The sequence below is a fragment of the Drosophila biarmipes genome, unplaced genomic scaffold (assembly GCF_025231255.1).
Source record: "Drosophila biarmipes strain raj3 unplaced genomic scaffold, RU_DBia_V1.1 ptg000019l, whole genome shotgun sequence".
NCBI classification, from domain to species: domain Eukaryota; kingdom Metazoa; phylum Arthropoda; class Insecta; order Diptera; family Drosophilidae; genus Drosophila; species Drosophila biarmipes.
The window spans coordinates 4,813,309-4,839,036 of record NW_026114537.1 but is presented as its reverse complement, the minus strand read 5'-3'; the positions used below and the strand labels follow the sequence as shown (position 1 = coordinate 4,839,036).

The following is a 25,728-nucleotide window of genomic DNA, read 5'->3' as shown; positions in this document are numbered from 1 at the left end:
AAAACAATCAATATCCGACTGTAAGTTAAATCCCGACGCTATATCATTATATGATAAACAAAGCTTAACATCATCAGCATACATTAGTACACGAGAATGTGGATTGAGGGAAGATCGTTAATAAACAAAGGGCCCAAATGACTACCCTGATACACTCCAGATGTCACGTAGATCAATTTTGAAACAGCATTCTTGAATATAACCCTCTGAGTCCTACCATTCAAGTAACTTGAAATCCAAGATAATAGATTACCAGGAAACCCAAGCTGATCTATTTTAAATAAAAGATGTGAGTGGTTAACGGAGTCAAACACCTACTAAAATCTGTATATACAATGTCAGTCTGCATTTTTTTCTTAAACCCATTTATTACAATAGATGACAATTCAAGAAGGTTGGTGGTGGTCGATCTTCGCTTAACAAAACCATGCTGACACGGTGATATAAGCAAGGAACATAAATGTTGCAAATGAGAAGTGATAATACGTTCAAATGATTTAGGAATTGCCGACAATTTAGAAATACCTCTATAATTTTGGGCATCTGCCTTCGCACCTTTTTTATGGAGTGGAATAATAAAAGAGTCCTTCCAGATAGAAGGAAAAACTGATGATGAAATAGACAAATTAAAGAGTTTAAGAATCGGTTTACAAATGGTTGACCCACAAAACTTAAGCACACATCCAGGAAGTCCATCTGGACCGGAAGAACATGTTGGCGTTGTTGTTGCTAAATCTCTTACGAGAGAGCTTTCGGTGATTACAGGGGAAAAATACAATTTGCCCTTTTTAAGGAATTAGGGTAGTTATAATTTGACCAAGCTGTCGAACTATAAGTAGTTTGGAAAAACTCAGCAAATAAATCAGCAATTTCAGAATCCGTCGATGCCTCCATTGAGTTTAGACGTACCGATGAAGGCAATGCCGATGCCTTACGCTTGGCATTAACAAAATTGTAAAACTGTTTCGGATCGTTTGAAAATTCAAATTTACATCGACTTAGATACATAGAGTAGCAATGACTGTTGAGAACATTTAAATCTGTTCGAGCCACAACATATTTCGAAAAATCTGCTGGTCTACCCGATTTTTTATACTTTTTATAAGTGTTAGATTTAAGGTTTTTAAGTCTTTGAAGCGCATTGGTAAACCAAGGAGGTCTGTTTAGGTTTGAAAGAAACCCATCAGGTACGCATTCATTAAAAACGTATTTAAGACTGTATAGAATAGTTCAGTGGCACTTTCAATGTCTGTACAATTGTACAAGTCTGTCCAATTATAATGAGAAATCATATCGTTAAGTTTATTATAGTTACATTTACGAAAACATCTCATTTTAGTTGGAGAAACTAAAGGAGAGAGGGTATCAGACCAGGGGAGGCAAATTGTCAATTCCATAGTAGGATGATATGGGTCTTCAGGTACAACAAGAGCGTCAATTCTACATACTGTGATTTTAGACGGGTCTGAAACAAACACAAGATCTAATTGTCTTCTTAAGGAATTTTTTATAAAGCTTAATTGCTGTAACGATAATTCTAAAAGGCCATCCACAAAATCATGGGCGGATAACGGCATAGCGACAAATGAGTCAGTAGGAGGAGACCAAGAAATATCAGGTAGGTTAAAGTCACCTAAAACAATCAAAAGGTCTCTGTTAGAAAGAAAGGATAGAACAGATTTTATTGCAGACAGATCGTGCTCATAAATTACTAGGTTAGAGCCAGGTGAAATATAAGAACATGTAACAAAAACAGATAACGATTGCAAAGAAACTTTTACTCTTAGAAATTAAATTTCATTTGGTATATGAATGAGAATTCTTTCAGATGTTAGGCTAGAGGTAACGGCAATCAGGACACCGCCCCCCCTACGTGAGTGGCGATCGTTCCTATAAGTATTAAAGTTATTACCCAGAACTTCAGAGTCGGATATCCCTGGTTTCAGCCAGGTTTCCGTAAAAGCTAAAATATCTTCTGTAAATGCAGAAGAGTCAGCATAAAGCTTGGGTAGCTTCATATTTAATCCCCTAATATTTTGATACGCCAACATTAAACTTTTTAGTTTTTTGACACAGTGGGACAAATTCTTTAATTACTAAACCATCATTAAGCCAAAAGCTTTCAGAAAGTAAAACATTAAAAATGTCAGGCGGAGCAAATATTTTAAAAGAAGATATCCTACCAGCATATGAAAATCGAAATTGTTCAACTGCAATATCTTCGGAAGGGAATTTTTCACGTATAAATTAGAAACAAATAATTGCTTCCTTTGTGGAACAACTGAAAGTTTCTTACGCTCCCCAGCCGCAGTCTGAACCTCACTAGGCTGAGATCCAGGATCAGTGCCTACAGTACCTATAGAAACGGTCGGCACTGATTTCTTTGACTTAGCCAGTACATAAGTTTTTAGTCCGGAAAAATGGGCTACACTGGAGCTAGCTGTATCCATACGCACAGTTGGTTCGCTTTATCCTGTGTCGACAGGAACTGCTGCTACCAAGTTCGGATTTGGGTTGGATTCCATAGTGGTATTAACGGCGTTTAAGCTGGCTTTTTTGCGTTTAGGCGACTCTGTTAATAATTTTTTATTATTAAACTGGGCACAGACGGTATTGAACCCCTCATTGAGTTGCCTAGAAGCACACGAGATATTCAACAGGCTGTCTCGAGTCTGCTTCATAAAGCCGCTCATCTCAACCACCATTTCCTTGCAGGAACCACATGACCACATAAGACCAGAGTTAAGATCAATAAAATCTTTAACTCTGCCGGTGAATCCTGCACATTTGACGTGCATCATCGAATCGCAGAGCCAGCAAAAAATAAAGGGGTCTTTCGTAGAAGACGCAAGTGTGCAGTTTTTCTTAGAACGGACAAGGGCCATTATAAGACAAACAAATGAAATAAAATATCAAAAATACCTCGATGGCACGGGGATCAAATTCAAAAATCACAAAAGCACAAAACACAAAAAAAAAAAAAAAAATAAGAGCGCGAGATCGCGAAAATTGATCAAAACGTAAGAGAGCACTAGAGAGAGAAAGAAATATTCTATCGACAGAGCGTGACTTGTGCGACACTAACAACTTTCAGTACGAACAAATACAAAGTAAATCAAGCAATAGAGAGAGAGAGTTGCAGAAAATAGCACCGAAAAAGTCTACTAGAAATTCAGCGGGTGCATAGAGAGCAGGTTACAGTTATAAAATAGAGCGAGGGAGATTGAGAGAGAGTAAAAGAGTTTTAGCAAGTTTAGGAGCGTATGTTTCAAAAACAAAGCTATGGGATTAAACAAATCTAATAGAAATGTTAAAATAACTATTACCACGTACCGGTTACTGGGAGATCTATTTAGAATTACTATCACAATTGTTAGGCTAATCTTTGTAAGTAAATATACACGGAACGTTCGCACAAAAATCACTGGAAAAGACAAAAACTCGGAGCACAAAAGTAAACACAGCTGTTCACAAGCGACGCTAAAAAATACACAAAAAAAAATTTACCTCAAAAATTACGCTTAGTCCACAAAAGGAGGATCCGTAGAATGGTGGAAGGGTTAGAGATAATCCAATCGAGAAGCCTATTGAGAAGGAGCAACTTAGACCATGCGGCTCAGGGCAAAGAAAGTACATTTTATAAAAATAATTTAACTATATTGTACTAATATATGTTCATTTTTAGTTACGGTCTCTAATGATTATTCATTATTATTGTGGATCCACTACCTCCACCACCACTAACATTTAATATAAATAAAATATGATTTTAATTTCTTTTGGTCCTTTTCGTACCAGCAAATTCATCTTTTTTAAGAGGGGGTTTCTCGTTTAGCGACCAAATTCAGAATCTTCCTTCAATAAAAAAAAAAAACAAGAAAGAACGCTATAGTCAGTTCCTCGACTATCAGATAAGCGTTACTCAGCTTAAGGGAGCAAAAGGATATTTTAGGGCGTCACATACCGGCTTTTTCAGTAGATATTATGTGGGCGGCAACCAGATTAAAGAGTTAAAACCGTTTGTGGGCGTTAAATACATTTCAGTTAAAATTTTGTTTCTATTACCCCGCTGAAACAATCTTGCGCTGCATAGGAATCTGCATACCAAGTATGAATATTCTAGCTCTTATAGTTTCCGAGATCTTAGCGGACATGGACATGGCTAGATTGAGTCAGCTAGTGATCCTGATCAAGAATATATATACTTTATGGAAGCGCTACCTTCTAGCTGTTACATACCTTCCGATGAATCTAGTATACCCTTTTACTCTACGAGTTTGGGTATAAAAATATGCGTGCTAAGAGGAGATGGCAATGTTCAGTCCCACTATCGCGCAAATCTGGCCACCAGACCGCTCTCCTTGTGCACCGCTCTCCTAGTGCACCACTCTCCCGCCCTTGTACCATCTCCCCACCGCAAATGGATCGCGGAAGGCTTCTCAGGCTTAAGCAGTTCGATTCTGTCACTAATTACGAATAAAGCGCGATCGCTCCCCCGACTCTGCTTAAAAGTTGCAGGGATGCCAATATTTTTTCGAATAAAAAAGACAGACTGAGAAAAAAACAAGAAAGGAAGTCTTCTTCGGCAAGCCGATGTTTGTATACCCTTGCAGTTATAAGAAATAATCAACTTTAGTAACACCATGTGAAATTTTTAAGAATTGTTGCTGACTTCGGTGATATTAAGAACAAAAATTATTTTATTCTTTTTGTTAGCCCTTTGTTTTGACATATATATGTTAGAGCAGTCCGAGAGTTAATGATTATGAATCAGAAATACTTAATATCGATGTAAATGTGAAAGTTCTTCTAAAAATGTTTGCCCCATATTGTGTAATGTTCCTGGGTATCCAAAAGTTTTGTTGAGAGGTGTTTACGAGGGTTATTCAAAGCCTAACAAACGCTGGCGAATTCCTGAGTGAATTTATAAATGAGGTAATGGAACTTGCAGTACAAAACAGCGTAGGCATTAGATGCTTTATTATGGATGCTCCAGCCCGATCATTTGATTTTTCAAATAAAATTACATTCAGACTATTATTCTTGCCCAAGGTGCCTTCAGAAGGGGGAAATGGTGAAAAATCTTTTTTTAAGTTAGAATGGACCGTTTTTGCAATAACAGCTAATTTAGAAGCAGAAGTCAACCTGAACATCATAACGAAAAGAGTTAAAAATTTTAGAACAACTTTCTGAAGATATTGTTTAGCAATAAGCGTTTTTAGGCTTGAAAATTACCTGCAAAATATATAAAAAAAAATAAATTAAAAAATCAAGTAATGCTGCTGCCCAAATTTATAAGAGACATGTTGCAACGCGTTATATTCTTAAAAGAAAGCAAACATGTTTTGAAAAAATATTTAGTCGACAACTTCTCGTGAGAAGGAATTGTATTCTTTTGTAAAAACTGAAAATTTTTACTTCTCAATTGAAGTGCCCAAAAATATTTGCCTTGTCAGTAATAGTGTTGTCGTAATTAAAAAAAATTCAAAAGAAAGATAATGTTCCATTTTTTGTAGGTTAAATAATTAAAAACCTTCAACCACTTTTTATGAGCCTTATAATTTATTGAATTTTGACATTTTTAAAGTATAAGAGATTTTAACTGATAATAGTATTAGCATCAGCTTTATCGAAATAAAAACAAAGCAAAAATATTAAAAAACACACAAAACACTTTCGCGAATTTTCCTTTTGTATAGCAAAAAATAAATGAATTTCAACACCGGTGCAGGTATGTTTTAACTGTATCATTAAATGTTTATTTATATTTTAAAATTAACTGTGTCATAAAATAAATATAAATAAAGTTTACCAGAATATTAAATAAAACTCTTGCCCTATTAATTTGATTAATTTGATTAATTTCTACATTTTTGGGCAAAATTTCTGCTCAAATTTCCAGCTGACTGCTGTTCTTCCAGACTGATCTGTTGAATATGTGGACAAGACGGAGTCCGCAGCATACATTACGGCTGCAAGAGAAACTCCTCGTGAATATTCGTAGACCCCGGGAACCGGGACCCGCGCGAAAAGAGATAATGGTTCAATAGTGAACGGATTCTCGCAACCATAAGAACAGGCGATACGAGTGTGTGCGGAGCAACGGCAGAACACTAACAGGTATGGACAACAAAAACAAGACAGGTGGCCTTCAGAATGATAAACGGTTCAAGCAGAAGACTCCTGCTCCTAAAAGCAGTTGAAAACTTTAAAGCTAAGTTGGCTCCAAATTACAAGGGACCGACAGTAACTGTATTATCAAATAGAGCGATTTTTATTAAATTGAATTCGAAATTCTTAAAAATATAAAAAATTACATTCCCAATATTATAAGATATTTTCATATTTTCCGACAAATTTTCCGATTGTTTTTATGGCAGCTACATGACCTCCGATTTTAATAATTCGAATATCAAAACCAATTAAAAAAATGTTATTTCCAAGTGTAGTGTTTTTTATTTTTTTCCCCGATAGTTCCTTTGGGAGCTATAAGATATAGTTGTCCTATCCGGCTGGTTTCGACATATATACTACCTGCAATAGAAATAACACTGGGAAAGTATTATACCGATAGCTTTAAAATTAAGAGACTAGTTTGCGTAGAAGCGGTCGGACAGACAGAAGGACATGGCTAGATCGTCTCGTCTAGTGATGCTGATCAAGAATATACAGTCAGCGCCACAAAAAAAGCCGCACTTGAAGGTTTACGAATTTTTAACTTTCAGAGCCTGTGGTTTCTTTATATGATTACGAATTCGCCCAAGTTTTTTTTTAATAAGTTAACTGATGTTAACTGTATGTTAATAAAAGTGCACTTTTCACTATTATGGCACTCTTAAGGAAAAAATTCATAAAAGTTATAATAATGAATAAATTCAACAAAAACTATTTATTTCCAATTGAACACCTTACTAACTATAACAAAAATTTAAATCTAGGCAATTTAACAATAGACATATTTTTTTTTAATTTAGCTTAATACTTAGTAATGCCGCCTTTGGCCTTAATTACAGATTTTACCCTATTGGGCATAGAATCGTAAATGGAACGCATTCCTTCGTTATATCGTGTATACTCTTTCTATAATTTGTTTTAGATCCTCCATAGTTTTGGGCTTTCGCTTTCTTATTTTGGATTAAGGTCGGGGCTGTTACCTGGCAAATCTAAGGACTTAATGCCCAATTATTCCTTCAAATTTGTTATCTTTAGATAGAAAAATGATAAATTTCACTGAATAAATTGTTTGGATAACAATCGGACACTGAGTAACTCACGGATCGGGCTCGATGGCAAGGTGCAGAATCATCCTGAAAAATGGGTTCTTGTTCTTCTTCACTTATGGACTCAATGCTAGGCACAACTCCATTTAAAATTATTTTTTTGTATTTTTCTGCATTGACCATACCCTGAACCATTCAAATTGATTCCGTTTTATATTTGGATATGCATCCCCATACCAAAACATACGGTGAATGCTTTATTGTGGCTATGCAGCAATTTTCAGAATAGCGTTCCCCACGTCTACGGCGCACCTTGAGGATTCCGTCAGATCCAATGAGATTACATTTGGACTCATCTGAAAATAGCACTGTTGTCCAATCAGAAGCAGTCCAATTTCCTTGTCCTTGGCCCAGTTTAAACGATTTTTTTTTCATTCGCGGATTCAAAAGTGGCTTTTTGCAGGTGATCTTGGGAGCATTCCCATAGAGTTAAGCCGACGTTGAACAGTTCTCTCTGAAATTTCTTTTGAAAACTCTTCCTGATTCTCAGATCTTATCTGCACTGCAGTTTTGAAACGATCCTGCAGGCTCGTCCTCATAATAAAGCGATCTTCCCCTAACGTGGTGCATTTTTTTACCTGTTCCTTCTTTCCTTTTTACTTCACCTGTCTCACGATATTTTTTTAAAAAGCACCGCAATGAGCTTTCATTGAAATGTGTTTTAGCCGCTATTTGCCGATTTGACACATTTTGTTCAGCCAATAGAATAATTTTTTCTTTCAGTGAACTGCTTTTGCTTTGGCATGATTTTACAGGAGTCTTTACGAAAAAAATTCTACCAAAAGCAACTTAAGCAACAGCGCTCTTTAAATGACGAAATGTCGAAAATAGTCAAGGGAAACCCCCCTAAAAAAATAATGCCCAAAGAATAAAATTTAGGGGAACCCCAGCATAGTGATTGCACAATTTCCAAATTTTTTCAAGTGCGGCTTTTTTGTGGCGCTTTTTTTTATTTTTTTTTTTTATTATTAAGATAATAGCTTTAAGGCATCTTCGATTATTTTTCCTTCGTCATTATTGCTGCCTTCATTAGAAGCCATGGAGCCAATTAATTGGAGATACTTTTCAGGCAAGTTATAATAATGACAACGTAATTTATGGCGACGCAATCCGAATCTGAAAAAAGAATACATGTACATGAATTTATAAGTGGTAAATTATTGAATATATATATATTTACAAGATTTGCAAAATGGCTTTTTTTTCACCAAGTTTACTTGTCTTAAAACTCTATCTACATACCTCAGCATTTGACCATGGCAATGAAAGCAGTCTGAGAGCATAATTCACCAGGTCCTCATAGGGGTTGTTGCCTGCAGAATCCCGATACCTCTTCAATTCTGACCAAAACTTTGAAGTATTTTCAATATTTTTCCAAATTATTAGGTAAATATTAGAATAGTGTGAAATTATTGTCCTTTTTGGATTTCAAAATACGATCTACCGAAAATGCGTTTATTTTTTTAATGTTGAATAATTGTCCGGCAATATAAAATACATCTATAAATGTTTATATTTCAAAAATAAAATTTATATTATATTTATAATATTACCTCTGCTTTAATTGATTGATCAATTTGATCACAAAATCTGTACAGGTACGCCGAATTACCTCTGTTTCATCATCAATTTCACTTCAAATTCATATCCCAAATACAAATCTCTTTTTATATGTTGATCCAATTCTTCGTTATTCGTTAACTTCAACTTCGATCGGTATTATTTTCGATTTGAGGAAATTAATGCTCACAATGAAATAGCCAATAATTTTGCTGCGTCGGCGACCTTGCTTTGGAAATTTTTATTGGTTCTTGAAATGTCGTCAATAATTGGCTTCGAAAACAGGAAATATAAATTATTGACGTCATGGTATAAATCAGTCAATATATTTGGTTTGTGGCATTTTTTTGTCAACGCTCACGTCATCAACTGAATTATTGTACGTTTGACAGCGTTTTCAATAGACAGCCATCTTGTCCCAGCGGCTCTGGTTTTAAAGGAGCCTTGTAATGTATAATGTATTTAATGTATTTAATAATGTATAAACGCTTTTTTGCTACCCGCCATCACACTGGCGTTATCAGTGCCGATTCCTATCAAGTTTGATACGGGAATTTTTAGGCGATACAGCTCATCCAGGACGTACTTGGTAATGTTGAGTGCGTCTCCACTTTCAATTGAAACAAGTGAAAGGAACGACGATTGAATTTTCTTGCATAGAGCGCTGTAATATATTATAGCAACCCCTGAAAACACAAAAATTTAAATATATTTGGCTATATTAACGACTGTTACTTATGTACCTAGAAGCTTGTTTATACTTATATCATACTAAACTTTTCGTTGCCCAGGTCAAGACGCAGATCTTCATTAAAGTGCACAGACACTACATTTTTAATAAGGTTAGCGCACTTGGTTTTGTGCAATTTAACCTTCTTCGCGTCAAAATATGTTTTGACCGATTCACTTAGCACAATGTGGGCTATAAACACATCTATCACAGCTTCTTGGCTACAAGTTTCTGAAGTTTTGACCGGCTCGAAAAGAATTTGACTTTGTTTCACTAAACTTGATGTTTTTTGTCGTCCTGTGCGCTATTAAATGGTAAATTTTACAGCTAATACTGCATTTGCAGTATTTTTAATAAGCCTTGTTAATATCTGAATTAGTCCAATCTTTAAAATCGGGCTGAAGTAGCCAGCAACCCCAAAACTTTTGCTTATACATATGTACATTTCTTTTGGCATTTTTAATTTAGTAATACAAATTTTGAAATTGCGTGCTTAGTACCGAAATAGAGAGTGCAATTAAAATAGAGTTGTTTACCGATGAGTTTTGTACCAAACTGTCGATATAAGTATGGCAGCCGCGAAATGTTGTCACCTGTTTTATGTTTTACAAATTTGAATTAGAGCGCGAAAGCAACTTTTTTAGAAAAAAAAAAAATTAATATTAGATAAAAAAAGACAGATTTCCGGATAAAACCCGCCGAGGGTTTCCGGCGCTGCCACCAAACGACATTTATCAGCGCCGCCAGTGTACCCCCGCTACCCCCGGCGTGCATTTGGTCCTTAGAGCCAGATCTTAAAACCAGATTAGTAAAGCAGACACTCAACATTCATTACTCAGTTTGTTTGAAATGACAGCTTAAATTAACATAGGCATGTCTTAGGATTCAGCAGTTCTCAAAAATGAGCACAGATTCAGTGGTTTTTAAAGCACCCTTTTGAGTGAGACACAGATACAAATAAAAAAAAAATTTTTTTTTTTTATTGATTTGATTTAGTTTTCATTCGATTTACAATGGGGGCTGGGTGCTATTGGGGTCCTGGGTACCTCTACATCAAGAGTCTGACTAAACATCCGTTTAAAGCAGCTCAAGTTCTTAACTCACCTTATTGCCTTCTGCACCGCTTTCTCCGGAGGCTCGGATGGCTCTATGTGAGAGATTGCACTTAGAATTAGAAAAAAATTTGTTTTCAAAATAGAGCGAGACACAAATAAATGTGTAAGTATTATTTTTTAGAACAAGAAATGTAATTTTTGGCATTTGAAGTGAAACTTAAAAATATTTGATTGACCGTTGACGTTAATTCATTAATTTGACTTTTTATTCCCGTATTTATTTCTTTTTGTCTATTGTTTGAATTGATTAATTGTGATACTAAAAAGTCTGAACTCCTGGTTACCCTGTGGTGTACGCCTATCGAGTCGATCAGGTCGCGGAGGTGAGCTGTGTTCACATTTAAAAGTTGCTTCATGTGCGACTGGGGGAACATATCGCTCATATTCTCAGTTTCTTCCACTACGCGCCCTTACTGAAAGGTTCGCTGAATGTCTATACCGCCGACTCCATAGTAAAGAAGAAGAGGATTGGGATGATTTTGACCCTGTGGTTTGAATTCGGAGCTAGTTTTTTTTTATTTATGACAAGGTTGCCCACCACCAAACGAAAATAACTTAGCCTTAAACAAGTATTTCATTAGCTAAGCTTGCAGCTAGTAAAAATTTGTGCTATGTGGCTAAATGGAAAAAATTTTTAAAAACTCACGCTCTTTTTGAAGAAGCGCGATTTTTCTACTGACACCCTTATGTTTGCTTCGTAAAGGTTCTTTAGAACTCAATTTATATGTGTGACGTGGGATTGTTCATTTTCATCCACATATACGTAGCAAAATTTGACGATGTTCTCTCTCAAAATGTCGTCAATTGCTCTTTGAAACGCGTTGGCCGCATTTTTCAGACCAAAAGGAAGCCTTCGAAATTTATATTTTCCCCCGTTTACCGAAAGGGAAATTTTCTCAAGGTCGCGTTCTGCGAGCATTATCTGGTGATAACCCGACTTAAGGTGCAATGTTGTCAAAACTTCCCCAATATCATTGCGATATTTGGCATGGGGTCTTTGTCTCATTAAGTTTGCGAAAGTCTATTACTTGTCGCATGTTCTTGTTACCCTCTTCGTCAGTGCCCTTCTTCTCTACAAAATCACCATATAACAGGGAAGGGTGCGCCTCAATAGGCGGTCGATTGGCACTGGATGATAGTGCGATCATTTGGCACAAGAAAAGAAAATGGAAATATCGGTGATGATAAACATCGCGGCGAGCAAGTGGCAACGCCGCACCTGCGATATCGATATCGTGAGCAGGCCCCCTGGGTATCGATAGCCGATTAGTATCGGTGCCATGCGGAGGACGACCAGCGCTGTGGAAACGTAACAGGGTAAAAGCTTCGAGGGAGCAACGAGGGAGCGCCGAGGTGATCGGGACGAGATGCGCCATGACTCAAGGGCTAGGATACACAAGGGAACGCCGCAGAGTGGGAGCGCTGATTTTTCTTAAATCTTTCCTGAAGGGGTGAATGTGAGGAGTTGAATAACACCGCACAAATCCCAGCAGCAGATGGCCGGCTGCTCACCAGGTACGCGGCGAAGAGCGTTTGGAGAACGTGAGAGTTTGGAGATCAAGAACGGAGAACGTGGGGGTTTGGAGATCAAGGACGAAGAACGTGAGAGTTTGGAGATCAAGGACGGAGAACGTGAGAGTTTGGAGAGCAAGAGAGTTTGGAGAGCAAGAGATTTTGGAGAGCAAGGGAGTTTGGAGAGCAAGAGAGTTTGGAGCGGGTTTGGAGACCAACAGAGTTTGGAGACCAAGGCTGGAGAAAGAGAGAGCGGAGACTTGACGAGAAGAGCGAGGGTGCCGTGTGCAAAAGGAAGTAACGGGACGCCGCGGGAGAGAAGGTGCCACATCTCGGCAGCGGAGCGGCACACAAGCATGCCATATGCGTCACGGGAATCAGCGGGACGACAGCATCAGGCTGGACATCGGCGGGAAAAAGCGCATGAAGGACAAAAGGGTCAAACTGGAGCCATGGACTTTGGACCCGGTATGGAGAGTTTCGGCGGGCCGTCCGCAAAAGGGGAATAACGGTTCCCGGAGGCCCTATATAAGCCCGCAGTACGCTGGCAGGGGGATCAGTCAGTCGATTACGGTCAGTCGATTACGGTCAGTCGAGGAGTTAAGACAAGCAGTCGATCAAATACCGAGTAAACATAAACCCAACCAAGTAAACTACGAGGGAGCCACCACAAGGCGAGTCGTCGAAAGCAGCACCGTGGGAGCCTACAAGGAGCAAGATTGACACGTCAAGACGTTCGGGATCAGGAGTCTCCGGACTGAGACGCAGGTGGCTGAGGTCTGAAGGGGCACCACACGGCTAAGTCAAGGCGGTCTGCTTATTTTTGCCAACGAGGTCCTGGCGTTACGCCTGGAGGATCTACCAGACTGGGAGCAGTGAAGGCCGTCGACAAGAAATCGTGAGCTCGGGGGTAAGCCTGTCAAACAACATTGTACCTCGCCCCAAGCACTACTTAGGCATGTCCCGGCGGGAGCCCCGTGCGCCAAGTGGAGTTGAGCAAGTCCTGGCGCGACGAGACCGAAGGGAGAGAAGTCCCGGGTATGCCTACGAACCCAACACAGAAGTCACGCATAGCCACCCAGTCAGGAGCAGTTCGCAGGACGCCGCCACCAGCCAGCTGGCAAGGAGAATCGAGCCCGCAGGAACGGCACAGACAGTACGCGAAAGGGTGAGGCTAGGGTGGAACGTTCGTTTATACCAGGCGTAGAAGCGAAGTGAAAAGCGAGGCAGCTTCCTTTCAGATCCTGGAGAACTCGTCAGTCTGTTCACTCTAGTCTAAGAACGGTGACGCTACCCTTAGCCCGCACGGCTGACCCCATAACGAGTCTGAATCGTGGCCGAGCAGTCACCGAGCCAAACGCGTCAGGAACAAGCAGCGGACAAGGATCTTCAGGGAGCGACAAAACTGGAACACCGTGACAACGAGGCAAGCGAACATCGAGACAACCCATACCGGCGGAGACAGCGAGACAAGCAAATTATAAAGCCGACCGCAGTTATACCCGCAATGAACCCACTACGAACCCGTGAATTCTGTGCTTTCTCAATGAACTACTGGGCGGTTACGTTTATACAAATTTGGTGGGACGAACACACACAATCTACTGAGCGAGACGCACGAATCTCGTAGCGAACAGAAAGCAAACAAATCAGTTTGTTACATCTGGCGCAGTGAAAGCAAAATAAACATAATGGGAAAAAAGTGGATTTACCGCCTTAAGAAGGAGGTCTTCGCCCAGGTCGCACAAAGACTTAATGACGCCCTGGACGGCAGATTAGAGGACATGAGGAAGACATTGTCGGAGTATTACTCCGAGACAGAGAATAACCCACAACTTGCCGACATCTGGGCTGAGCTGGAAGCTGTGTATTACGGCAGAGCCGGGCCGAGCATCACGCTAACGAACGCTGAAGGGGATAACCTAGTAGCAAGCTTGAGCGTCGACAACTTGCAAAAGGAGGCTTACAGGAGAGATTCAAGCCAGGACAGGAAGACAACAGTGCTGACCTCTAGACCCAGCCAGTCAGATTATGCAAGGGTCGCTAAACAAGTCCGAGAGTGGTCATTCAGGTTCGACGGGGCGGAGAAACCGTTCGAGTTTCTGGTACAAGTAGAATGGTCCGCCAACACCTACGGTTTAGACCTAGACATGATCCCCTGAGCGATGCCAATGGAAAACCTGGGCAGAGTTCATTGAGAGCTTCCTTTACTTTCTGCCGAGAGATTTCTTCACAAGGCTGTCGGATCAGGCAGGCAACGAAAACATGGTTTCAGTGAGTCAGTTAAAGACTACATGATCGACATGCAGACGATGTCGAGGCCACTAAACTACTCTGCGAGAGACACCTTAAAGATCATCAAGGAAAACTGCACCCCAAGCTTAAGGATCCTCCTAAGGGCGTACAAAGTGCCGGTCTGGAAACGTTGATGCTATTAGCTCAGGGATACGAGGAAAAGGGTCTAAGGATAGCTCCAAGGATTCCCAAAGGATACAAGGAAAAGAGCCCGAGGAAAATTTCAAGGATGCTCAGGGATACGAAGGGAAGAGCCCAAGGATAGCACCAAGGATGATCTCAGGAACAAGCAGCGGAGAAGGTGTTTAGGGAGCGACAAAAGTGGAACACCGTGACAACGAGGCTAGCGAACATCGAGACAACCCATACCGTCGGAGACAGCGAGACAAGCAAATTATTCTGTGCTTTCTCACTGAACTACTGGGCGGTTACGTTTAAACAAATTTGGTGGAACAAACACACACAATCTACTGAGCGAGACGCACGAATCTCGTAGCGAACAGAAAGCAAACAAATCAGTTCGTTACATCTGGCGCAGTGAAAGCAAAATAAACATAATGGGAAAAAAGTTGATTTACCGCCTTAAGAAGGAGGTCTTCGCCCAGGTCGCACAAAGACTTAATGACGCCCTGGACGGCAGATTAGAGGACATGAGGAAGACATTGTCGGAGTATACCTCCGAGACAGAGAATGACCCACAACTTGCCGACATCTGGGCTGAGCTGGAAGCTGTGTATTACGGCAGAGCCGGGCCGAGCATCACGCTAACGAACGCTGAAGGGGATAACCTAGTAGCAAGCTTGAGCGTCGACAACTTGCAAAAGGAGGCTTACATGAGAGATTCGAGCCAGGACAGGAAGACAACAGTGCTGACCTCTAGACCCAGCCAGTCAGATTATGCAAGGGTCGCTAAACAAGTCCGCGAGTGGTCATTCAGGTTCGACGGGGCGGAGAAACCGTTCGAGTTTCTGGTACAAGTAGAATGGTCCGCCAACACCTACGGTTTAGACCTAGACATAATCCCCCGAGCGATGCCGGAGTTGCTGAAAGGAAGGGCGTTTAAGTGGTTTATCGCCAACAATAAACAATGGAAAACCTGGGCAGAGTTCATTGAGAGCTTCCTTTACTTTCTGCCGAGAGATTTCTTCACAAGGCTGTCGGATCAGGCAGGCAACGAAAACATGGTTTCAGTGAGTCAGTTAAAAACTACATGATCGACATGCAGACGATGTCGAGGCCACTAAACTACTCTGCGAGAGACACCTTAAAGATCATCAAGGAAAACTGCACCCCAAGCTTAAGGATCTTCCTTAGGGCGTACAAAGTGCGAGACAGGGACACGTTAATGCTATTAGCTCAGGGATACGAGGAAAAGGGTCCAAGGATAGCTGCAAGGATGCCCAAAGGACACGAGGAAAAGAGCCCGAGGAGAATTCCAAGGATGCTCAGGGATACGAAGGGAAGAGCCCAAGGATAGCAACAAGAGAGAGAAGGAGCCCGAGGAGAACTCCAAGGAAACTCAAAAGATACTGAGGAAAGAGCCCAAGGAAAACTCCAAGGATCGCAAAGGATAAAGGGTACTAAAGCAGAAGCACAAGGATGACTCCAAGGATGCTCGAAGGATAATGAGGAAAGACTCCGAGGATCACTCCTAGGATTCTTAAAGGCTACTATGGGAAAACTCGAAGGATTCTTTACAAGGCACTACAATACAACCATACATATATAGTACAAGGAACAGGTCAAGGATAACGAACGCAGAAAAACACGAACCAAGGTATCCAAGGATTTGTTTGGGACTAGCTGGAAACACGCAGCAGCAGTCTGCCGAAGGAAGGGGGAAGTCGGCACAGCTAAGAGATCTGTACCGAAAGAGGCCAAGCATCCTGGGGAAGGGCATAATGCCGAGACGAGGAGACGGGATCGCCGGCCGGATCGGGGTCCAAACTAGGAAACACAGCTTCAGGAGTCTGAAAGGGCATTAATGATCAACAAAGGCAACCTGCCAAGATAAAATAAGCTGATGAGCACATACGAGCAGTAGGGTGGGAGATCAGAGTACTTACGAAGTGGCAAGGACAAGTGGAAACGCCGGGCTGTGGGGGTAAAAAAAAAACTAAACTCCGGCCGACACGTGCACGGGCATAAACAATTTGCAAAATCACCATATAACAGGGAAGGGTGCGCCTCAATAGGCGGTCGATTGGCACTGGATGATAGTGCGATCGATTGGCACAAGAAAAGAAAATGGAAATATCGGTGATGATAAACATCGCGGCGAGCAAGTGGGAACGCCGCACCTGCGATATCGATATCGTGAGCAGGCCCCCTGGGTATCGATAGCCGATTAGTATCGGTGCCCAGTGGAGATTTAAAGGTGCTATGCGGAGGACGACCAGCGCTGTGGAAACGAAACAGGGTAAAAGCTTCGAGGGAACGTCGAGGGAGCAACGAGGTTTTTTCTTAAATCTTTCCTGAAGGGGTGAATGTGAGGAGTTGAATAACACTACACAAATCCCAGCAGCAGATGGCCGGCTGCTCACCAGGTACGCGGCGAAGTGCGTTTGGAGAACGTGAGAGTTTGGAGATCAAGAACGGAGAACGTGGGGGTTTGGAGATCAAGGACGAAGAACGTGAGAGTTTGGAGATCAAGGACGGAGAACGTGAGAGTTTGGAGAGCAAAAGAGTTTGGAGAGCAAGAGATTTTGGAGAGCAAGGGAGTTTGGAGAGCAAGAGAGTTTGGAGCGGGTTTGGAGACGAACAGAGTTTGGAGACCAAGGCTGGAGAAAGAGAGAGCGGAGACTTGGCGAGAAGAGCGAGGGTGCCGTGTGCAAAAGGAAGTAACGGGACGCCGCGGGAGAGAAGGTGCCACATCTCGGCAGCGGAGCGGCACACAAGCATGCCATATGCGTCACGAGAATCAGCGGGACGACAGCATCAGGCTGGACATCGGCGGGAAAAATCGCATGAAGGACAAAAGGGTCAAACTGGAGCTATGGACTTTGGACTCGGTGTGGAGAGTTTCGGCGGGCCGTCCGCAAAAGGGGAATAACGGTTCCCGGAGGCCCTATATAAGCCCGCAGTACGCTGGCAGGGGGATCAGTCAGTCGATTACGGTCAGTCGATTACGGTCAGTCGATTACGGTCAGTCGAGGAGTTAAGACAAGCAGTCGATCAAATACCGAGTAAACATAAACCCAACCAAGTAAACTACGAGGGAGCCACCACAAGGCGAGTCGTCGAAAGCAGCACCGTGGGAGCCTACAAGGAGCAAGATTGACACGTCGAGACGTTCGGGATCAGGAGTCTCCGGACTGAGACACAGGTGGCTGAGGTCTGAAGGGGCACCACACGGCTAAGTCAAGGCGGTCTGCTTATTTTTGCCAACGAGGTCCTGGCGTTACGCCTGGAGGATCTACCAGACTGGGAGCAGTGAAGGCCGTCGACAAGAAATCGTGAGCTCGGGGGTAAGCCTGTCAAACCCCATTGTACCTCGCCCCAAGCACTACTTAGGCGTGTCCCGGCGGGAGCCCCGTGCGCCAAGTGGAGTTGAGCAAGTCCTGGCGCGACGAGCCCGAAGGGAGAGAAGTCCCGGGTATGCCTACGAACCCAACACAGAAGTCACGCATAGCCAACCAGTCAGGAGCAGTTCGCAGGACGCAGCCACCAGCCAGCTGGCAAGGAGAATCGAGCCCGCAGGAACGGCACAGACAGTACGCGAAAGGGTGAGGCTAGGGTGGAACGTTCGTTTATACCAGGCGTAGAAGCGAAGTGAAAAGCGAGGCAGCTTCCTTTCAGATCCTGGAGAACTCGTCAGTCTGTTTACTCTAGTCTAAGAACGGTGACGCTACCCTTAGCCCGCACGGCTGACCCCATAACGAGTCTGAATCGTGGCCGAGCAGTCACCGAGCCAAACGCGTCAGGAACAAGCAGCGGACAAGGATCTTCAGGGAGCGACAAAACTGGAACACCGTGACATCGAGGCAAGCGAACATCGAGACAACCCATACCGGCGGAGACAGCGAGACAAGCAAATTATAAAGCCGACCGCAGTTATACCCGCAATGAACCCACTACGAACCCGTGAATTCTGTGCTTTCCCAATTAACTACTGGGCGGTTACGTTTATACAAATTTGGTGGGACGAACACACACAATCTACTGAGCGAGCCGCACGAATCTCGTAGCGAACAGAAAGCAAACAAATCAGTTCGTTACATCTGGCGCAGTGAAAGCAAAATAAACATAATGGGAAAAAAGTGGATTTACCGCCTTAAGAAGGAGGTCTTCGCCCAGGTCGCACAAAGACTTAATGACGCCCTGGGCGGCAGATTAGAGGACATGAGGAAGACATTGTCGGAGTATACCTCTGAGACAGAGAATGACGCACAACTGGCCGACATCTGGGCTGAGCTGGAAGCTGTGTATTACGGCAGAGCCGGGCCGAGCATCACGCTAACGAACGCTGAAGGGGATAACCTAGTAGCAAGCTTGAGCGTCGACAACTTGCAAAAGGAGGCTTACAGGAGAGATTCAAGCCAGGACAGGAAGACAACAGTGCTGACCTCTAGACCCAGCCAGTCAGATTATGCAAGGGTCGCTAAACAAGTCCGAGAGTGGTCATTCAGGTTCGACGGGGCGGAGAAACCGTTCGAGTTTCTGGTACAAGTAGAATGGTCCGCCAACACCTACGGTTTAGACCTAGACATGATCCCCCGAGCGATGCCGGAGTTGCTGAAAGGAAGGGCGTTGAAGTGGTTTATCGCCAACAATAAACAATGGAAAACCTGGGCAGAGTTCATTGAGAGCTTCCTTTACTTTCTGCCGAGAGATTTCTTCACAAGGCTGTCGGATCAGGCAGGCAACGAAAACATGGTTTCAGTGAGTCAGTTAAAGACTACATGATCGACATGCAGACGATGTAGAGGCCACTAAACTACTCTGCGAGAGACACCTTAAAGATCATCAAGGAAAACTGCACCCCAAGCTTAAGGATCCTCCTAAGGGCGTACAAAGTGCCGGACCTGGAAACGTTGATGCTATTAGCTCAGGGATACGAGGAAAAGGGTCTAAGGATAGCTCCAAGGATGCCCAAAGGATACAAGGAAAAGAGCCCGAGGAAAATTTCAAGGATGCTCAGGGATACGAAGGGAAGAGCCCAAGGATAGCACCAAGGATGATCTCAGGAACAAGCAGCGGAGAAGGTGTTTAGGGAGCGACAAAAGTGGAACACCGTGACAACGAGGCTAGCGAACATCGAGACAACCCATACCGTCGGAGACAGCGAGACAAGCAAATTATTCTGTGCTTTCTCACTGAACTACTGGGCGGTTACGTTTAAACAAATTTGGTGGAACAAACACACACAATCTACTGAGCGAGCTGCACGAATCTTGTAGCGTGCAGAAAGCAAACAAATCAGTTCGTTACATCTGGCTCAGTGAAAGCAAAATAAACATAATGGGAAAAAAGTGGATTTACCGCCTTAAGAAGGAGGTCTTCGCCCAGGTCGCACAAAGACTTAATGACGCCCTGGACGGCAGATTAGAGGACATGAGGAAGACATTGTCGGAGTATACCTCCGAGACAGAGAATAACCCACAACTTGCCGACATCTGGGCTGAGCTGGAAGCTGTGTATAACGCTAACGAACGCTGAAGGGGATAACCTAGTAACAAGCTTTAGTGTCGACAACTTGCAAAGGGAGGCTTACAGGAGAGATTCAAGCCAGGACAGGAAGACAGCAGTGCTGACCTCTAGACCCAGCCAGTCAGATTATGCAAGGGTCGCTAAACAAGTCCGCGAGTGGTCATTCAGGTTCGACGGGGCGGAGAAACCGTTCGAGTTTCTGGTACAAGTAGAATGGTCCGCCAACACCTACGGTTTAGAGCTAGACATGATCCTTCGAGCGATGTGGTTTATCGTCAACAATAAAAAATGGAAAACCTGGGCACAGTTCATTGAGAGCTTTCATCTTTACTTTCTGCCGAGAGAGTTCTTCACAAGGCTGTCGGATCAGGCAGGCAACGAAAATATGGTTTCAGTGAGTCAGTTAAAGACTACATGATCGACATGCAGACGATGTCGAGGCCACTAAACTACTCTGCGAGAGACACCTTAAAGATCATCAAGGAAAACTGCACCCCAAGCTTAAGGATCTTCCTTAGGGCGTACAAAGTGCCGGACCTGAACACGTTGGTTCTATTAGCTCAGGGATACGAGGAAATGGGTCCAAGGATAGCTCCAAGGATGCCCAAAGGACACGAGGAAAAGAGCCCGAGGAGAATTCCAAGGATGCTCAGGGATACGTAGGGAAGAACCCAAGTATAGCACCAAGGATTCCCAAAGGACACGGAGAGAAGGAGCCCGAGGAGAACTCCAAGGAAACTCAAAAGATACTGAGGAAAGAGCCCAAGGATAACTCCAAGGATCGCAAAGGATAAAGGGAACTAAAGAAGAAGCACAAGGATGACTCCAAGGATGCTCGAAGAATAATGAGGAAAGACTCCGAGGATCACTCCTAGGCTACTACAGGAAAACTCGAATGATTCTACAAGGCACTACAATACAACCATACATATATAGTACAGGGAACACGTCAAGGATAACGAACGCAGAAAGGCACGAACCAAGGTCTCCAAGGATTAGTTTACTACTAAGTGGAAACACGCAGCAGCAGTCTGCCGAAGGAAGGGGGAAGTCGGCACAGCTAAGAGAGCTGTACCGAAAGAGGCCAAGCATCCCGGGGCATAATGCCCAGACGAGGAGACGGGATCGCCGGCCGGATCGGGGTCCAAACCAGGAAACACAGCTTCAGGAGTCTGAAAGGGCAATCATGGTCAACAAAGGCAACCTGCCAAGATAAAATTAACTGATGAGCACATACAAGGAGTCGGGTGGGAGATCGGAGTACTTACGAAGTGGCAAGGACGAGTGGAAACGCCGGGCTGAGGGGTAAAAAAAAATCCCGGCCGACACGTGCACGGGCATAAACAATTTGCAAAATCACCATATAACAGGGAAGGGTGCGCCTCAATAGGCGGTCGATTGGCACTGGATGATAGTGCGATCGATTGGCACAAGAAAAGAAAATGGAAATATCGGTGATGATAAACATCGCGGCGAGCAAGTGGCAACGCCGCACCTGCGATATCGATATCGTGAGCAGGCCCCTGGGTATCGATAGCCGATTAGTATCGGTGCCCAGTGGAGATTTAAAAGTGCTATGCGGAGGACGACCAGCGCTGTGGAAACGTAACAGGGTAAAAGCTTCGAGGATACGTCGAGGGAGCAACGAGGGAGCGCCGAGGTGATCGGGACGAGATGCGCCATGACTCAAGGGCTAGGATAGGGCCTCCGGGCTTATATAGGGCCTCCGGGAACCGTTATTTCCCTTTTGCGGACGGCCCGCCGAAATTCTCCACACCGGGTCCAAATCCATGGCTCCAGTTTGACCCTCTTGCGGCGAACAAGTGGCAACGCCGCACCTGCGATATCGATATCGTGAGCAGGCCCCCTGGGTATCGATAGCCGATTAGTATCGGTGCCATGCGGAGGACGACCAGCGCTGTGGAAACGTAACAGGGTAAAACCTTCGAGGGAACGTCGAGGGAGCAACGAAGGAGCGCCGAGGTGATCGGGACGAGATGCGCCATGACTCAAGGGCTAGGATACACAAGGGAACGCCGCAGAGTGGGAGCGCTGATTTTTCTTAAATCTTTCCTGAAGGGGTGAATGTGAGGAGTTGAATAACACCACACAAATCCCAGCAGCAGATGGCCGGCTGCTCATCAGGTACGCGGCGAAGAGCGTTTGGAGAACGTGAGAGTTTGGAGATCAAGAACGGAGAACGTGGGGGTTTGGAGATCAAGGACGAAGAACGTGAGAGTTTTGAGATCAAGGACGGAGAACGTGAGAGTTTGGAGAGTAAGAGATTTTGGAGAGCAAGTGAGTTTGGAGAGGGTTTGGAGAGCAACAGAGTTTGGAGACCAAGGATGGAGAAAGAGAGAGAGGATACTTGGCGAGAAGAGCGAGGGTGCCGTGTGCAAAAGGAAGTAACGGGACGCCGCCGGATTTTGGACGCGGCCGTGAACATCAGGCTGGACATCGGCGGGAAAAAGCGCATGAAGGACAAAAGGGTCAAACTGGAGCTATGGACTTTGGACTCGGTGTGGAGAGTTTCGGCGGGCCGTCCGCAAAAGGGGAATAACGGTTCCCGGAGGCCCTATATAAGCCCGCAGTACGCTGGCAGGGGGATCAGTCAGTCGATTACGGTCAGTCGATTACGGTCAGTCGAGGAGTTAAGACAAGCAGTCGATCAAATACCGAGTAAACATAAACCCAACCAAGTAAACTACGAGGGAGCCACCACAAGACGAGTCGTCGAAAGCAGCACCGTGGGAGCCTACAAGGAGCAAGATTGACACGTCGAGACGTTCGGGATCAGGAGTCAGACTGAAACACAGGTGGCGGGGGTAAGCCTGTCAAACCCCATTGTACCTCGCTCCAAGCACTACATAGGCGTGTCCCGGCGGGAGCCCCGTGCGCCAAGTGGAGTTGAGCAAGTCCTGGCGCGACGAGCCCGAAGGGAGAGAAGTCCCGGGTATGCCTACGAACCCAACACAGAAGTCCACCAGCCAGCTGGCACGGAGAATCGAGCCCGCAGGAACGGCACAGACAGTACGCGAAAGGGTGAGGCTAGGGTGGAACGTTCGTTTATACCAGGCGTAGAAGCGAAGTGAAAAGCGAGGCTGCTTCCTTTCAGATCCTGGAAAACTCGTCAGTCTGTTCACTCTAGTCTAAGAACGGTGACGCTACCCTTAGCCCGCACGGCTGACCCCATAACGAGTCTGAATCGTGGCCGAGCAGTCACCGAGCCAAACGCGTCAGGAACAAGCAGCGGCGGAGACAGCGAGACAAGCAAATTATAAAGCCGACCGCAGTTATACCCGCAATAAACCCACTACGAACCCGTGAATTCTGTGCTTTCCCAATTAACTACTGGGCGGTTACGTTTATACAAATTTGGTGGGACGAACACACACAATCTACTGAGCGAGCCGCACGAATCTCGTAGCGAACAGAAAGCAAACAAATCAGTTCGTTACATCTGGTGCAGTGAAAGCAAAATAAACATAATGGGAAAAAAGTGGATTTACCGCCTTAAGAAGGAGGTCTTCGCCCAGGTCGCACAAAGACTTAATGACGCCCTGGACGGCAGATTAGAGGACATGAGGAAGACATTGTCGGAGTATACCTCCGAGACAGAGAATGACGCACAACTTGCCGACATCTGGGCTGAGCTGGAAGCTGTGTATTACGGCAGAGCCGGGCCGAGCATCACGCTAACGAACGCTGAAGGGGATAACCTAGTAGCAAGCTTGAGCGTCGACAACTTGCAAAAGGAGGCTTACAGGAGAGATTCAAGCCAGGACAGGAAGACAACAGTGCTGACCTCTAGACCCAGCCAGTCAGATTATGCAAGGGTCGCTAAACAAGTCCGCGAGTGGTCATTCAGGTTCGACGGGGCGGAGAAACCGTTCGAGTTTCTGGTACAAGTAGAATGGTCCGCCAACACCTACGATTTAAACCTAGACATGATCCCCCGAGCGATGCCGGAGTTGCTGAAAGGAAGGGCGTTTAAGTGGTTTATCGCCAACAATAAACAATGGAAAACCTGGGCAGAGTTCATTGAGAGCTTCCTTTACTTTCTGCCGAGAGATTTCTTCACAAGGCTGTCGGATCAGGCAGGCAACGAAAACATGGTTTCAGTGAGTCAGTTAAAAACTACATGATCGACATGCAGACGATGTCGAGGCCACTAAACTACTCTGCGAGAGACACCTTAAAGATCATCAAGGAAAACTGCACCCCAAGCTTAAGGATCTTCCTAAGGGCGTACAAAGTGCGAGACAGGGACACGTTAATGCTATTAGCTCAGGGATACGAGGAAAAGGGTCCAAGGATAGCTGCAAGGATGCCCAAAGGACACGAGGAAAAGAGCCCGAGGAGAATTCCAAGGATGCTCAGGGATACGAAGGGAAGAGCCCAAGGATAGCAACAAGGATTCCCAAAGGACACGGAGAGAAGGAGCCCGAGGAGAACTCCAAGGAAACTCAAAAGATACTGAGGAAAGAGCCCAAGGAAAACTCCAAGGATCGCAAAGGATAAAGGGTACTAAAGCAGAAGCACAAGGATGACTCCAAGGATGCTCGAAGGATAATGAGGAAAGACTCCGAGGATCACTCCTAGGATTCTTAAAGGCTACTATGGGAAAACTCGAAGGATTCTTTACAAGGCACTACAATACAACCATACATATATAGTACAAGGAACAGGTCAAGGATAACGAACGCAGAAAGGCACGTGCCAAGAGGCACGATATCCAAGAATTTGTTTGGGACTAGCTGGAAACACGCAGCAGCAGTCTGCCGAAGGAAGGGGGAAGTCGGCACAGCTAAGAGATCTGTACCGAAAGAGGCCAAGCATCCTGGGGAAGGGCATAATGCCGAGACGAGGAGACGGGATCGCCGGCCGGATCGGGGTCCAAACTAGGAAACACAGCTTCAGGAGTCTGAAAGGGCATTAATGGTCAACAAAGGCAACCTGCCAAGATAAAATAAGCTGATGAGCACATACGAGCAGTAGGGTGGGAGATCAGAGTACTTACGAAGTGGCAAGGACAAGTGGAAACGCCGGGCTGTGGGGGTAAAAAAAAAACTAAACTCCGGCCGACACGTGCACGGGCATAAACAATTTGCAAAATCACCATATAACAGGGAAGGGTGCGCCTCAATAGGCGGTCGATTGGCACTGGATGATAGTGCGATCGATTGGCACAAGAAAAGAAAATGGAAATATCGGTGATGATAAACATCGCGGTGAGCAAGTGGAAACGCCGCACCTGCGATATCGATATCGTGAGCAGGCCCCCTGGGTATCGATAGCCGGAGAGAAAGAGAGAGCGGAGACTTGGCGAGAAGAGCGAGGGTGCCGTGTGCAAAAGGAAGTAACGGGACGCCGCGGGAGAGAAGGTGCCACATCTCGGCAGCGGAGCGGCACACAAGCATGCCATATGCGTCACGGGAATCAGCGGGACGACAGCATCAGCATCGACAAGCAGTCGATCAAATACCGAGTAAACATAAACCCAACCAAGTAAACTACGAGGGAGCCACCACAAGGCGAGTCGTCGAAAGCAGCACCGTGGGAGCCTACAAGGAGCAAGATTGACACG

At 44.4% G+C, this 25,728-nt stretch overlaps 2 protein-coding genes and 2 long non-coding RNA genes across 4 annotated transcripts in view; 2 read left to right on the top strand and 2 right to left on the bottom strand.

Annotated features, from left to right (window-relative positions):
• Nucleotides 1–6,754, top strand: part of LOC108027040 (uncharacterized) — a 100,401-nt gene extending 93,647 nt beyond the window's left edge. The window contains exon 4 of the mRNA XM_050890336.1: nucleotides 5,903–6,754. Coding sequence (XP_050746293.1) covers nucleotides 5,903–5,926 — 24 coding nt within the window. The 3' untranslated portion in view covers nucleotides 5,927–6,754. The remainder of the gene's footprint in view (nucleotides 1–5,902) is intronic.
• A 1,469-nt stretch (nucleotides 6,755–8,223) lies between these two features.
• Nucleotides 8,224–10,377, bottom strand: LOC127012080 (uncharacterized). Its single transcript, XR_007765551.1, has 3 exons — nucleotides 8,834–10,377; nucleotides 8,523–8,780; nucleotides 8,224–8,396 (listed from the first exon to the last, which is right to left on the bottom strand). It is a non-coding gene; the product is annotated as an uncharacterized LOC127012080 (long non-coding RNA).
• A 341-nt stretch (nucleotides 10,378–10,718) lies between these two features.
• On the bottom strand, nucleotides 10,719–24,399 carry LOC127012085 (uncharacterized). The gene is made up of 3 exons (XR_007765553.1): nucleotides 24,083–24,399; nucleotides 20,072–20,382; nucleotides 10,719–14,007 (listed from the first exon to the last, which is right to left on the bottom strand). It is a non-coding gene; the product is annotated as an uncharacterized LOC127012085 (long non-coding RNA).
• LOC127012083 (uncharacterized) lies at nucleotides 15,748–23,735 on the top strand. Its single transcript, XM_050890295.1, has 2 exons — nucleotides 15,748–17,038; nucleotides 22,287–23,735. The coding sequence occupies exons 1-2, from the start codon at nucleotides 17,020–17,022 to the stop codon at nucleotides 22,913–22,915; spliced, it is 648 nt and encodes a 215-aa protein (XP_050746252.1). The 5' UTR covers nucleotides 15,748–17,019; the 3' UTR covers nucleotides 22,916–23,735.
• Nucleotides 24,400–25,728: the final 1,329 nt, after the last annotated feature.